Source organism: Mustela putorius, unplaced genomic scaffold (genome assembly GCF_011764305.1).
Source record: "Mustela putorius furo isolate JIRA1106 unplaced genomic scaffold, ASM1176430v1.1 tig00000868_pilon_pilon_pilon, whole genome shotgun sequence".
Taxonomy (NCBI): domain Eukaryota; kingdom Metazoa; phylum Chordata; class Mammalia; order Carnivora; family Mustelidae; genus Mustela; species Mustela putorius.
The window spans coordinates 5,849,276-5,865,542 of NW_025421502.1; the positions used below are offsets into that span (position 1 = coordinate 5,849,276).

At 34.5% G+C, this 16,267-nt stretch overlaps 1 protein-coding gene across 2 annotated transcripts in view; it reads left to right on the forward strand.

Annotated features, from left to right (window-relative positions):
- The first annotated feature begins 487 nt into the window (after nt 1-487).
- The window catches only part of CFI (complement factor I), a 49,620-nt gene continuing 33,840 nt past the window's right edge, over nt 488-16,267 (forward strand). The window contains exons 1-3 of one of the 2 annotated variants that reach the window (XM_045085548.1): nt 488-620; nt 13,687-13,728; nt 15,710-15,989. In XM_045085548.1, the coding sequence (XP_044941483.1) occupies nt 564-620; nt 13,687-13,728; nt 15,710-15,989 (379 nt within the window). In that variant the 5' untranslated portion in view covers nt 488-563. The remainder of the gene's footprint in view (nt 621-13,686; nt 13,729-15,709; nt 15,990-16,267) is intronic. The other variant, XM_045085549.1, reaches the window with a different exon arrangement.

Below are 16,267 nucleotides of genomic sequence, written 5' to 3' on the forward strand. Positions count from 1 at the left end.
CTGTGAAAAGTATGATCAGCAGACACTTCTTCTGATGGCAACTAAGTATCAGATCCTTCAGGCCCTCACAAGGTTTTCTGTGCTCAGAGGATATCATTTGATCACAGCATAACTGATGTATGGTAAAGGAACAGTTTTGTTGAGGATTAAAAATGTATTCATCACAGCCTTCAATGTAATGTACTTTTACTTCTTATCTCCTGTTCTTCAGCCTTAAGGGGAAAACCATAATTTTATTTTACCAAAAACAAATTTTCTCTCATTGTAGTTTCTGTCTTCCCTAGAGAACAGAATTGAGGCATTGTCTAGTAACAAAGTGGGGTAATCAGTTTCCTCTGGAGGAAACATACTCCCTATTGGTCACCTCCCTCAGCTATTTACTGGGAAGATCTTTTGTGGTTTCAGTTAAGGTAAAATGCTGGATTTTAGCCAAATCCTCTGAGTTCAAAAGTACAAAGCACTTTAGGACGCTTGCTCTTTCTGAATGTTTTTTCAAAGGTTAAAAATTAAATTTTGAAAGACTACCCAGGGTAAAGAAGAGAGACAGACACTGAGTCTCCAACATGAAGCTTGCTCATGTTATTTTGTTACATTTGTGCTTCTGCCTAAGTTTTTGCAAGGTAGGTAACTCAATATTTATGTAGACTATTTTAATTTGTCTTTTAAATATTATCAAAATGTAAATAAGGTGTTAAAGACATGGGGGAAGTGATGAAAAAATAAAATAAGAAGAAGTCAGAGAGGGAGGCAAACTGTAAGAGACTCTTAACTATAGGAAACAAACTAAAGGTTGATGGAGGGGAGGTGGGTGGGAAGATGGGGTAACTGAGTGATGGGCATTAGGAAAGGCACTTGATATAATGAGCACTGGCTGTTATATGTAACTGATGAATCACTGAACTCTACCTCTGAAACAATACACTATATGTTAATTGAACTTAAATAAAATAACATTTTAAATAAATAAATAAGATAAAAAGTAAAAAAAAAAGAAACCTTAAGTATATTATTTTGACTTAGAGATTACATAGTTCAGATACCTACATCCGCAGTATATAGTCAGTAACAAAGATTTTATGTTAGTATCTTGATGAAAGAGCTTTAAAAAATTGCTTTCTTCATGTGCTCTTTACTGTACTTAGAAATTGAACTGAAAGAATTTTACTAATATAGGTCTGTAATTTATAGTAATTATATTAAATTAAAAAAATATCTACCTTCTACATGCAAGGTGTAGTGCTGGGCAAAGAGCATGTCTGATCTCCAAATAGCCCTTTGTACGGTTGTAGAACAATGACATAAACATGACAATGAGGAAATAATAAGATTTAAATAACTTTCGAGAAGGACCTTTTGAAAGATATTTAATTGCCAAAAATGTTACAAATATCATGTGTCAAAGGACTTTAATGAGAGGAAAAATCCCTTCCTGCTGAGAGGTCATGAAGAGTTTATGGACCAAGTGGGATTTGAGCTGGATTCATAACTCTGGATTACTGTAGAGAAACAGAGTGATTTGCATGCTTTTCAGCCTGGAAAAGCAGGAAGTGCTACAGTCGAAGATTGGTAAAGCCTTAGTCTCCTCCAGGTGAATAAATCCATTTGATAAGAATGGAAACTTTGTGGGGAACTTGGGTAGTCAAAACTGGTATGACAGATTATAGCCAGGTTGGAAGGTCATCTATTAAGGTTAGATAGACTTAAGATATTTTAGACAACTGTTGATGATTGCCTACTTTTGTGGTCAAATTATTTTGAAACAGGATTACAAAAACTGTCTTAATGCCAGCTTAGAGAAGCAAACATTTAAAGAAAACTAAGAAATGAGAATTACTGATTTTAAGGTTCCTGTAACTCTAAGATATATATGCAGTGTTTGTAACAGAGAACAAATGGAAATAAATTAAGTGTTCATTGAAAAGAAATTGATTAAATTATTGTACATCTATAAAGGAACTATCATGTAGCTATTAAAATGATGCATTTTATATTTGTTGAGAAAAAGGCCTTACTAAAATCTTACTTTTGTTAAAGAAGAAAATATACATACATTTATGTATCCATGTGTATGTGTACATATGTGCACGTGTGTGCGCATGCACACACACACACAGATAAACACATATAGCTGCTCATGTAAACAGCAATTTAAAAGTTCCTGGAGGGTATATATCAAATAGATACCAGTTGGTATCTCAGGTAATGCGATTACTGGTGATTTTTATTTTTTGTTTTATATACACTTGTGAATTTTCAGAACTAAGAAATTCTGTTTTATTCATTATTCATTTTTTTAAAATACCAAATAAATGTGTATTACTTTGGAATAGGAAAAATTTATTTTTGAGGAAAAGACATTTCAGCTACATTTTTTATTCCCGGAACAAAAACAAAAGAAAAGAGTATTATTCACTTATAGAAAGGGAAGAGCCTCTTTTACTAAATAATCATTCAATAATAAAGTTGTCTTCTTTTCTTTAAAAAACAGAATTTTGTAGGAATATTAGTTTATAAAATATTAGTTTATAAAATAAAAATATTAGTTATAATATTAGTTTATAAAAGAAAATGGAATACTGAGAGATAACCATTTTTATTAGCATATAATGTATTATTTGTTTCAGTAGTACAGGTCTGTGAATCATCAGTCTTACACAATTCACAGCATTCACCATAGCCACACCCTCCCCAGCATCCAGCCACCCCCTCCAGCAAACCTCAGTTTTTTGAAATAACCATTTTTAAAAAATATTTTATTTATCTATTTGACAGATAGAGATGACACGTAGGCAGAGGCAGGCAGAGAGAGAGAAGGGGGGAAGCAGGCTCCCTGCTGAGCAGAGAGCCCGATGCGGGGCCCGATCCCAGGACCCTGGGACCGTGACCTGAGCCGAAGGCAGAGGCTTCGACCCACTGAGCCACCCAGGTGCCCCATTGAAATAACCATTTTTAAATGGAAGTTGCCATAGAGACAACATAAATGTGTTCAAAGAAGTTTTAAAATGTGTCTACATTTTCTAAATGAAATAAAATACATCTGGGAGAAATTTTTGTTATTTTGAAAGCGAGGACCAGATTTCCCTTTAAGGAATAAAAAGTCCGATCCCTTTTATATCAAAACTTTTTGGTGGATTTATTTGAAAGTGAATTATATCGATGGCAGGAGTGAACCAGAAATGGGATAGACTTAGGTTGTTCTGAATAGTGAAGTGAGAATTCTGGTTTTATTGCCCAGACATAGAGATAAGGGGACTCAGGTTTCTCTGGGAGATAAAACCAGAACACGGAGGGATTGGGTGCTGTATTAATAAACAAAGTATATTAAAGAGTAGAAATAGAAATAACCACTCAATATGGTTATTTACTACTGTGAAGTGTTGTGTTCTAACATAAACTCTGACCAAACCTTACATTTTTATTTATCTTTAAAGTTCATTACAAACCTGTTTATATCAGTAATATTTTGGAAAGAAAGAGCTAGGGTGATGTTCAGCAGAGTGAAGAGATGATGGAAAGACAATATGCAAAGGAAGCAACATGTAATGCAGAGAGAGAGGTCAGCAAAAATGGCAGAGTAGGCAAATCCAAACACTGTCTTTACACACACACACACACACACACACACACACACACACAATCATGCAGACTGTCAGAAGAAACTTTGTCAGAACTCCAGTTATTAAACAAAGCCCTATAGCATCCAAATGAATACTGAATGAAGGAAAAGGCAACTTAAAAATGGTAGGAAAACTTTGTGGCATTTCAACTTGTCCTAGCCCTACACTGTCCCCAGTTCAGTGGCAGTCTTGAAGATAGCAGTCCACATGTGGAACTCTCATCCCTAGCTCTAGAAGGAGCAGAGCAGACATTATTTTAGAAGAATGGTGTTTGTCTATTTTAATCTGCCTGGAGGATACTGAAAAGACTGATCAAACATATTTGTCTTTGTTTTGCCTAACTCAGAACACACTCAGAATGGAAAGCCAGTGGGCATTCCTCAAAAACATTGTGAGGCATCAAACAACCTGTAGCTACCTGGGACAAAAGATTACAGCTGAGACAAACAGTAGAGTGCCAAAGCCTGGGAGGAAAAGTTAGGGAAAGAGTTTCTGTGGGAAAATAACCATTCAAAATTCCCTGTGAATACTTGGGAATTTTTTTAAAAGCAACACATATGTCCAGGGCAGGATGCATGTTCAGAAAAGGTCTAAGAAGACCCTAAACCAACACCTCTAGGTGATATCTAGGCTCAGTGCAGTCATGATGAAGTGAAGGCTGAGAGAATTGTAAACGGCCTGGCTAAATGTTGGGGGGGTGGTGGTAATCAAGCACAGGGCCAATTTGCAAAGTCTAGATGAGGTTTTTTTGTTATTGATTTCAGGAGTTTCTTATTCTTTATATTTCATTTCTTTCTCTTCTCTTCCTTTCTCTTTCCTTTCCCTTTTCCTTTTCCCTTCCTCTTCCCCTTCTTCTTCCTCTCTCTCTCTCTCTTTCTCTGTCTCTCCATTCAAAGAAATATTTGTCTAAACACTAACTGAGTGCAAGGTAAAGGAACAGAAACTTCAGAAACCACACATGACAAAAAAAAACTTTATAAAAACAGTTTAGATAACTCACTAAACAAACAGCTACAGCCTATAGCAAGAGAGAAAAGCAAACCTTGAGGAGAAAAATGTGATTTCAAGAGTTACTGCATTGTAATATTCAAAATGTCTAGTTTTAACAAAATGATGAAGCATGTAAGGAAACAAGAAAATAATGGCCCTTTCACAGGAGAAATTAACAGAAATGAGGGAAACAGACTTTGGACTTACTAGACAAAGACTTTAGACTGACTATCTTAAATACTTTCAAAGAGCTAAAGGAAACTGGGGGGATGATGTATGAGCAAAAACAAAATATCAATGAAGGGATACATTGATATCATAAAAATCAGAAATTCCAGAGCAGAAAAGTATAATGACAGAAATGAAAAACTTACTAGAGTTTTAATAGCAAATTTGAGCAGGCAGAAAAGTAAGTGAACTTGAAAATCACTCAATTAAAGTATCAAGTTTGAGGAGGAGAAAGAAAAAATAAGAGAAACAGAGCTTAAGACCTATGGGACACCATTAAGAACACCAAAATATACATAATAGGAACCTCAGAAGAGGAGAGAACATGTTAGAATATTTGACAAAATAATAGCCAAAAACTTCTCAAATTTGAAAAAAGTTATGCATCTACAGATTTAGGAAGCATACCAGCCCCCAAAAGATAATGCAAAGAAGTCCACACCAAGGCACATTATAATGAAACTGTTAAAAGCCAAGGAACAAAACAATATCTTGAAAGCAGCAAGAGAAAAACAACTCATCGTGGACAAGGAATTTTCAGTAAGATTACGAGTATATTTCTCATTAGAAACCACGGAGGCATGGAGAAAGGAGTGGGATGATACTCTTAAAGTGCTGAACGAAAAAACTGTCAATCAACAATTCTATATAGAACAAAAAAATCCTTTAAAAATGAAAGAGAAATTAAGATATTTTCAGATAAACAAAAGCTGATGGAGTTAGTTACTAATAGAAAGGAAATTCACTCAAAGAAAGTCCCGTAAGCTGAGCAAAAATATGCTAGATAGTAGCTGGAAGCCATAAGAAGAGATAAAGAACTTCAGTAAAGGTAACTAAATAGGTAAATACAAAAGTCAGTGAAATTTTATTTTTGGTTTGTAGCCCCTCTTTTTTTCACGTGATTTAAAAGAAGAATGTAGAAAAAATAATTATAAATCTATGTTAACATGCATAAAATGCATAAAGATGTAATGTGTGACCATAACAACATAAAAGGGGGGAGGGGTTTACAAGCAACAAAATGTAAGAGCAGGGTTTTTATATGCCCTTGAAGTTAGGTTTATATCAATTCTAACTAGATTGCTCTACATTTAAGATGTTAAGTATATAATCTCCATGTCAGCCACACAAAAAAATCTTAAAAATATATAAAAATAAGAAAATCAAAAGAGTTCACTACAAAGAAATCAACATACACAAAAGAAGTCAATATCAGAGGACATAAAGAACAATAGTTACAATGCATACAGAGAACAAATTGCAAAACAACAAAAGTTAGGCATTCTTTATAAACAACTTAAATATAAGTGGGTTAAATTCTCCATGAAAGGCATAGATTGGCAGAATTTATTTTATAAAAAACTAACCATGGTCCAACTATATGCTATATGCTATACACAAGAGACTCTATATACATGATCCAACTATATGCTTTATAAAGAGACTTTAGATCCAAAGACACAAATAGATTGAAAGTGAAAGGATGAAAAACAATATTCCGTACAAAAAGTAACCAAAACAGAACTGGAAGTAACAGCACTAATATCAGATGAAACAAAGAACATTATATATTGATAAAAGAGTTCATCTAAAATATATGATTATAAACATATACACACCAAATGGTTGAACCCAAAATACATGAGACCATGACATAATGGAAGGGAAAAAAAAGAATTCTATAATAATAATTGGAAACTTCTATATCCCACGTTCTGTAATAGAATTTCCATAATAGAAAATCTAGACAGAATATTAATAAGAAAATAAAGGATTTTAATAGCACCATAAATCAACCAGACCTAACAACTAGACATATAGAGCACTACACCCAACAGAAGCAGAATACAAATTTTTTTTCAAGTGCACATAGAACATTCTCCACCATAGGCCATATGTTAGGCCACAGAACATGTCTCAATACGTTTTAAAATGTTAAAATAATAAGAAATATTTCCTCTAAAGATGATGGAATAAAACTAGAAATCAGTAACAGAAAGGAAACTGGAGAATTCACACATACGTGGAAATTAAACAATATACTTTAAAACAACTGGTGGTCAAAGAAATCACAGAACAAATTAGAAAACACTTAAAAATGAATGAAAGCAAAAATACAACATACCCAAACATATGAGATATGGCAAAGCAGTTCTCACATGGAAATTTATAGCAGTAGATGCCTACATTAAAAAAGAACAAAAATTCCTTAATCAAAAACCTAACCTTACACCTTACAAGAACCAGAAAAAGAAGAGCAAGCTAAATCCAAAGCTAGAAAAAAGAAGTAAATAATAAAGATTAGAATGGGGGAATATACTGAATTTTGTCAAATGCTTTGTATTTCTGTGGTGTCGGTAATTATTTCTGTTTAATTTCTGACTTTATTTATTTGGGTCCTCCATTTTTTCTTGATGACTCTGGCTGAAGGTTTATCAATTTTGTTTATCTTTTCAAAGAACCAACTCTTGGTCTTATTGAACTTTTCATTTTTTAGTCTCTATTTCACTTATTTCTGCTCTGATCTTTATTAGTTCCTTCCTTCCACCAACTTTGGGCTTTGTTTGTTCTCCTAGTTCCTTCAGGTATAAGACTAGATTGTTTATTTGAGATTTTCCTTGTTTCTTGAGGTAGGTTGGCATTGCTATAAATTTTCCTCTTAGAACTGTTTTTGCTGTATTGCAACGATTTTGGACCATTAAGTCTTCATGTTCACTTGTCTCTATTTTTCCTCTTTGATTTCTTCATTGACCCATTGGTTACTCAGTAGCATGTTGTTTAGCCTCCAAAAAAAGTAGAAGAGGAAGATGGTGAAGGAGGAGAGGAGGAAAAGAAAAGAATGTAGATGGAAAAAATAAATGGTAAGATAATAGAATCAATTAAACCAAAACCTGGTTCTTTGAAAAGATCACCTAAATTGACAAACCTTAGCTAGATTGACAAAAAAAGAAACAAATAAAATCAGAGAGTGAAAACATTACTGCTGACCTTACAGAAGTCAAAAGAATGATAAGAGTTCTGTGAACAATTATATGCCAACAAATTAGATAACCTAGTTGAGTGGACAAATTCCTACAGACACATTACCAAAACTGAATCAAGAAGAAATAGTAAGTATGAATAGACACATAACCAGAGTTGAATCAATGATTAATTTTTTTTTCATCAAAGAAATGTCCAGTATCAGATGACTTCATTGGTAAATTTACTAAATATTGAAAGAATTAACATTAATTTTTCTCAAACTCTTAGAAAAGGAGTGAATACTTAATTCATTTTATGAGTCCAATATTACTCTGATAACAAAGTCAAAGATACCACAAGAAAAGGTACAAAGCAGAAATAAAAGCTATTGTCTTCACTGACCTCCCCCCATATCAGATATTCCCAGAGATTTCCAGCATTCGTCATTTTTCTGTGTAAGTCCAGAATTCCATCCAGCATAACTTTCCTTCTGCTTAAAGGACTTTTTTTTTTTTAACTCTTCTTGTAAGGCAGATATACTGGTGATTAATTTTTCACCCTTTTTGTCTAAAGAGGTTGTTATTTGCCTTAAACTTTTAATGATGGGGCACCTGGGTGGCTCAGTGCTTAAGCCTCTGCCTTTAGCTGAGGTCCTTATCCCAGAGTCCTGGGATAGAGCCCGGCATTGAGCTCGCTGCTTGGTGGGAAGACTGTTTCTCCCTCTCCCACTCCCTCTGCTTCTGTTTCCTCTCTCACTGTCTCTCTTTCTCTCTGTCAAATAAGTAAATAAAATCTTTAACGAGAAAAAAACTTTTAATGATATCTTTGTTAGATATAGAAGAATAAGTCAACAGGATTCCCCCCACCCCAATATTTTTTAACTGTTACTCCACTATCTTCTTACTTGCATTAGTGATGAGACCTCTGCTGTCACACTAAACCTTTGTTCCTTTGCCCATAATGTGTCATGTCTCTTTGGCTCTTTGAAGATTTTCTCTTTGTGGCTGGTATTATTTGAACAGTTTGAGTATGATATGCCTTCATGGAGTTTCCTTCATGTTTCTTCTGCTTGGGGTTCATTAAACTTGTTGGAACTCTGAATTTATATTTTTCATCAAATTTAGAAAAGTGTCAGCCACTGTTATTTCAAATATATTGTTTGTTCCCATCTCACTCACTCCTTCTTTGGAACTCCAGTTACACACATGCCATGCCACTTGAATTTGTTGCACGACTCATTCATACCTTGTTTGATAAATCTTTGGGTTTTCTAATCTTTACTTCTGCTGAGTCCTACCTGTAGTTAGTTTCATCCAGTATATATACTTTTTTAATCTCAAATATTGTAGTTTTCAACTCTAGAAAACTACAATTTGGATCCCTTATATTTTTCATGTTTTTGATTAACTGTTTTAACATGTAGAATACAGTTATAAGAAATGTTTGAATATCCTTGCCTGCTTATTCTAACGTCTGTGCTAGTGTTCTGGGTGAATTTCAGCTGATTGATTTTTCTCATTATGAATCATATTTTGCTGCATCTTTGCATGCCTAGTATTCTTTATTGGATATCAGATACTGTGAATTTTACTTTGCTGGATGTTGAGTATTTTTGTATCCTTATAAATATTCTTGAACTTTGTTCTGAGATGTAATTAAGTTACTTGAAAACAGTTTGATCCTTTCAGGTCTTGGCTTTAAGCATTTTTTTTTTTTTTAGATTTTATTTATTTATTTGACAGACCGAGATCACGAGTAGTAGTAAGAGAAGCAGGCGGGGGGGGGGGGGGGGGACTCCCCGCTGAGCAGAGAACCCGATGCAGGGCTCGATCCCAAGACCCTCGGATCATGACCCGAACTGAAAGCAGAGGCTTTAACCCACTGAGCCACCCAGGCGCCCCAGCTTTAAGCATTCTTACATAGGACCAGAAATCCCCAGGAATCACAAGTGGTGAGAACGAGCATTGTTCATGGCCCTGTTTGAATGTGGGCCCTGTCACCTAGAATTCTTTTTGGTGGTTCCTTCCCCAGTCTGTGGTAGTTTCATCATACCCACGTGCTGATGAATACTCACTGAACACTCAGATGGCATCTGTTAAGAAGCTCCAAAGGTCTCTTTCTATTCTACTCACTTCTTTCCAGTACTCGATTCTGTGAATGGTAGTTGCTTTGGTCTCCTCAGACTCTCAAATCTGTCTCCTCAGCTCAAGGAGTCCCTTAGGCTCAGCTAAAGTTCCGTCTCTCTGCACCACAGTCTTGGAACTTTCTCAAGGTAATCAAATGGAACAATTATACAACTTCTTAATTTACCTGTCAACTCTCAGGGATCACTATCCTTCTTTGCCTGATGTCCAGTATCTTAAAAATCATTGCTTTCCATATTTTGTCCATTTCTTGGTTGTTTTAAACTGAAATGTATACCTGGTCCCTATTATTCAATCTTGATGGGAAGCAAAAGAATTCTTATTTAACATAATTTTAATAAATTTTAATTTAGATAGCCACATTTGGCTAGTGGCTCTTATATTAGATAGTACAGTTAACAATTGCTGTTTTTACCAAGATTGATTTTTTTAAATGCAAATGTAAACTACAAATGGGCATATTTAAAAAAATATATCCTTTAATAGTCATCTTATTGAGTTAATTCAATCATCTCTCAGTTCAGCCCTGTTAGAGGCAGTCTCATATATATTATACATTGGAATTGTTCAAGCTCATTTCAGATAGAACTCCTGTCTCCAAACTCCATGTTTTCACATTTTTCTGAATATAAACAGATTCAAAATAACAGTGTTGTCACAGTGAATTGTAAGGATGAAGGGATGAAGAAACAAGTTGAGCTTTCAGTTTTTTCATTCTAATGACCATTTGGAATTTTTGTTTTTAAAATATAAAATAGTAAAACAATGCAGACAATAGTACATACAGGACATATTTTACCAAGTTTGAGTAGTATTTTTTAAATGAAACTTATTCTTTATTATAAATGTATTTACTTGTTCTTAAACTGCAATATTATTGGGGCATCTGGGTGGCTCAGTCAGTTAAGCATCTGCCTTCATCTCAGGTCATGATATCAATGTCCTTGGATTGAGGCCTACATCTGGCTCCCTGCTCAGTGGGAAGCCTGCTTCTCCCTCCCTCTGCTGTTGCTCCTCTGCTTGTGCTCTCATTCTCATTCTCTCTCAAATTAATTAATTAATTAATCAATTAAATCTTTTTAAAAGCCTGCAATATTATTATTCATTACTATAACAGACCTATATATAGGTATAATTTTTTCCCTTTTTCACCAAATGCATTTATTATGTAGTTAAAAATATTTATCCATTTTTTCTTATTTGTACTGTACTATGTTTTTTATTCTTTTATTTTTATAAACATGGTTTTATATATATGAATTTCAGTGAAAGAAATGTTTGCTCTTCACATTTTTCTGCATAATATATCATTCATTTCTTTCATGGTTTTTACTGAAAATAATTTTGTTGTGTAAGAAGTAATGTTTTATAAAAGTATCTGTTCTGGGGGCACCTGGGTCGCTCAGTTGGGTTGAGCATCAGACTCTGTTTCCACCCATGTCCTGATCTCAAGGTAGTGAGATTGAGCCTGGTGTTGGGCTCTGTGCTCTTGCTCATGCAGAGCTTGAGATTCTGCTTGAGTTTCTCTCTCTCCCTCTCTCTTCCTCCCTCCCTTGCTTGCTCTCTTGCTGTCTCTCTCTAAAATAAAATATATTTTTTTAAAGTGTATGGTCTGTGTGTCAAATACACTAGGCTTGCCATTTTTTCAATAGACGAACACTTTTTTGCAACTCATATTCCAAAGGGCTGGTTTCTTTAACATACAGAGTTCCTACAAAACAAAACAAAACAGCCAAACAAACAAACAAACAAGACAGCAATCCAGTATACATCAGCAAAAGATACGGTTAGTGCAAGGAGAAAAATAAAACTCTCTCTTAAAGTTTGAATGTACTGAAAGATGTTCAGCCTCGCTCATTGGGGAAAATTGCAAATAAAATTGTACTCTGATAACATTTTTATATGCTAGATTGGCTAAGATAAAAAGTTTAGTGAGGCATATGTTCTATGGTCAAGATTATGGAAAATAGACACTGCCATAGATTGATGATGGGAATGCAAATCAAAACCTTTACAGAGAGAAATTAAGCAATATCTATCAAAGTTAAAAGTGCTAATTTTTTTTATTCAGCAGTTTCACTCCCAGGTAAGTACTGACATGTATTTAGTATATGTGGGAAATGATGTGTATTATATAAAAAGATTCACTGTAACATTGGTTATAATGACAAAACATTGGAAAGGGCCACTGGTTGCAAATTGCACTGGTGTTGGGGGGCAGAGTTAGGAAGGAAAACATGAGCTCATGTGCAATGATGAAATCTAGAAAGATTCACAAAGGACTATTAAATGGTCGACTCTGAGGTGGACCCGTGTAGGTTGAATGGATAAGGAAAGAAAGGAAATATGCTTTTTATAGGCACCCTTTTGAACCTATTTATAATATTCTTTTGTGTTTCCTGTTTTAAAAAAGTTAATTAAAAATAAAAACAACAAAATTTCAGCCATCTTACCTTCATAATAAAAAACAAAACAAACAAACAAACAAACAACAAAAACCCAATAAACTAGGCCAATGATTTTTTTTCATCTCTGACGCAAAAATAATGGAATTGATCCCAAAGCAATATTTTCAATTTTTTAAGAGCAAGGTATCAGGGTCCACCCTACCTATGCACACCATAAAACCATTTTTCTACCATTTCCAACAACAACATGCTGGTCCTAGTCCAAACAGGATAGTTATTTAAAAAAGAAAACAAACAGCAAAAATATCAAAATTCAAATTCTTTATGCAAATTAAAACAATTCATCATTATGTATTAGTAGAGAAATATTACTTTTTTATCTGAATAGGACAGTGGCTGCTTAAGTATCTAATAGTCGAGGTATCAGAGCATGACTTTATATCAGAAACAGGTATAATACAAGATGGACAGATCAAAGGAGAGAAAAAAAATGTAGAAAAAATTGCTAGCAAAGACCAGGATGAGAAGAAACTGAAGCCACAGAGGGGCTAAAACTCTTCCAATGGAAAGACTTCCCATATAGTTATTAACTTTCAGAATAGAAGTTCTTTATTCACTTCTGGGGAAAAAAAAACCAAAATTCCATACTATTTACTCTTTTTGAATCTTTTCCATTTTTTTCCTCAGTGTTTTCCAGGGATATGATGATTGTGCCAGTTAGTTAATGCCATGATAATAAAATCACCATAAAATCTCAGTGGCATAAAATTTTATTTAGTGTATTAGTCTGCAGGTTGGCTGGTGATCAGGGGATCTAAGCTGAACTCTGATAGAGTGTTTCTTTGCTAGCCTGGCCTTGTTCTTCTCATAGCTATGGCAGAGAAGCAAAAGGACAAACCATTTGGACAAATACTTTCCAATCTCTTGTGTCCCATCTGCTGACTTCCTGTTAATTAAAGCAAGTCACATGGCCAGACCCAGAGTCTAGAGTTAAGAAAATACAATACACCCTGCCCCCAGTGAGAAGCACAGCAAAGGACTGGAAGGTAGGGAGGGTAGAACTAGAGCCACTTGGAATCCGCCACAGTTGCCATCATATTTGCATTTCTATAGGGTCTTAAATGTTTATTTGGTTTTCCCATGTATTTTTCATTTGATCCCTCAAACAGTTCTGTGAGAATATTATTTTTATTTTCCACATTTTATGGAAGAACAGAATCAGAAAGTAAAGTCATTTACTGAAGATCACATAGCTACGTAGCAGTGGAAGGGGGGCAGTGGAGGCCTTTTCTGTGCTTTGGTCATTGTTGATGGTTCTTTTTCCTTTGTTTATAGAATATAGATGAAAAACAAAAACAATGGATAAAGACAACACAGGTAAAGCTATACAGCTATATATTGGGGTGAATAGGAGTTTGTTTCTTATTTTCTAATTGCCAACCATCTATTTAATATTGTGTCATTGTAGCCATGCCTAGAATAAAAAGACAAAATTCACATCAAAATAATTGCTACATCATTGCAAATAACCAAGGAAAGGGCCAAAAACAAACCAAACAAAAACAAACCCATATACACAGAAAAGAAAGATAACTAAAGGAGTTGAGTCATGTTTTGTAGATGAGTAGACTATAGTCATGATTGCTAAAAATTTTTGAACATGTGCTTCTAGTGTATGTGAATATATTTAGTAATAAATAATAATTACACTGCTATATAAATAATGCACCCTAAAAAACAATTTTAAGTACATAAATAATATTTTAATAATGTTCATCAATCTCAATGAAATAATGTCATTAAACACACTTTATTATTTTTAAAAATCTTCATTTACCTTAATGGCATATTAGCTGCAAAAGATTCTTCAGAAAGAGCAACACACAAGAAACACATAGGGAGAGGTTCATCATTAATGATACCAGATATAAATCTATATTTCAAATACTCATTTTAATTCTACTAACTGCGTGACAGGACTGACTTCTGTCATATTTTATTTTATTTTATTGTCAAATAATATAAATAAAATTATTTAAATAATATAAATAGAATTATTAAATTTTTATTGTATTTTATTTAAAATATTTTATTATATTTATCATATTTTATTGTTTTTACCCCCATGATGTGGCTAATGAACAGCTTCTACTGGGGTTAGAGTTGTAGACTCTGCCATTTACTTTTCCAGCGGTGTTGTGTTTTGGCATTTTTTTCAATCCAACATTCATTTCATGCTATGAATCTTTAAGCCACTTACCCATTTGTGAAGATTATTTTTAGTTAAAACTAAATCATATAACCCATAACAGTCCTTAATATGGCACATGTATATGATCCTCCATCTTTAAACAAAAACCTTCTCCTTACTCAATATCCCCTTCCAATTATCACCCCATTTCTGTGACCCTTTACATCTAAACTCAAAAAATTTCCTATTGCTTTTGCTTGCTTGAGTGTCTTTCTAAACCATTCTCATACTCCACTCCTGCTGTCTCTTACCAGTTTCCTGACCATGACCATCCCATTTAAAGCCTACGAAATCCCATATGCCCATTCCCTAAATACATTCTGCACCATCCCTCCTGTGTTTTGCTAACACCAGCCCTCTGCCAGCATCTGTCCTTCCTCACCTTGCTCAAATGCTACCACCTCCATGAGGCCTTTTTAAATTCCCCAAGGAAAGTTAAGCAATTAATTTATTAATTCCCCTAGAAAGCCTAGCTCTCTTCCATTCTGGCTCTCCAAGAGGACTGTGTTATATTTGTTCCACTGCTATATCAATTACCACAATCTGCCTTCTTCCCAGTTATTATGTTTCTGTCTTATTGCCTAGATATCAAGCCCTTGGAAGACAGAGCCCATGCACATTCATCTAAAAGAAACTTTATACACAGTGGGAGTTTAACCAATGATTTTGCATTTATTAATAAAATTGACCAATTTATTCATCAGTTCATTCCACAAGACTATATTTAGCACCAATTTTGTTACTTCTTAACATGACTTATGAGATTCATTGATTTCTTCCAAGGCAGGATTTTATGTTGTCTTTAGGATAATAATAGCTCCTATTGATTTCATGCCCAGTACCTGTCAACCATTATATGTGTAGAATTTCTAATCCTTGCAATAGCCTTGCAAGAAGCTATTACCCCCATTTTCCAGATGAGGAAACACACATTTCATGAGGGCAAGGGCATATAACCGTAAGTACCCAAACTAGGACTTGAAGTCACATTTGTGATTCTGTAAGTCACTACACAACATCCCCTCTTCTGTACTGTGGGCTTTCCTTCACTTAATCATCTTCAAAAAGAAGATTTTAGTTTGTCAATGTTTATTTTGTGTTTTACAGCTTTCTGCAATAAAAAAAACACCTCAAAATGATCTGGTAGACAAAAAGTGCTTAACTGAAAAATACACACATCTCTCCTGCAGCAAAGTCTTCTGCCAACCGTGGCAGAAATGCATTGATGGGACCTGTATTTGTAAACTCCCATATCAGTGCCCAAAGAATGGTACCACAGTGTGTTCAACTAATGGGAAAACCTACCCAACTTACTGTCAGCAAAAGAGTGTTGAATGTCTTCGTCCAGAGTCAAAATTTTTAAATAGTGGAGCATGCACAGCTCAAGGTAGGAAAAGCCTAGTTGAATTTATGATGTAACAAGGAAATTGTTTGCTATACTTTCTATTAGAAAGTGAAATTAGAAAATAATTTTGCTATGAAATGTTATGATGCCAATTCAAAATTCCTCTCTAGACCCAATTGCGATTATAACCAAAGAAATTCCGGTCACCAGAATATAGTTAGCCTTCAAGTCCACTGCACAAGGCCCTGAGGCCAGTCCTTCCCCCTCAGTGTCTCTGCCACTCTCTGCCGCCCAGCCCTTCCAAATTATCCCCACCCTCA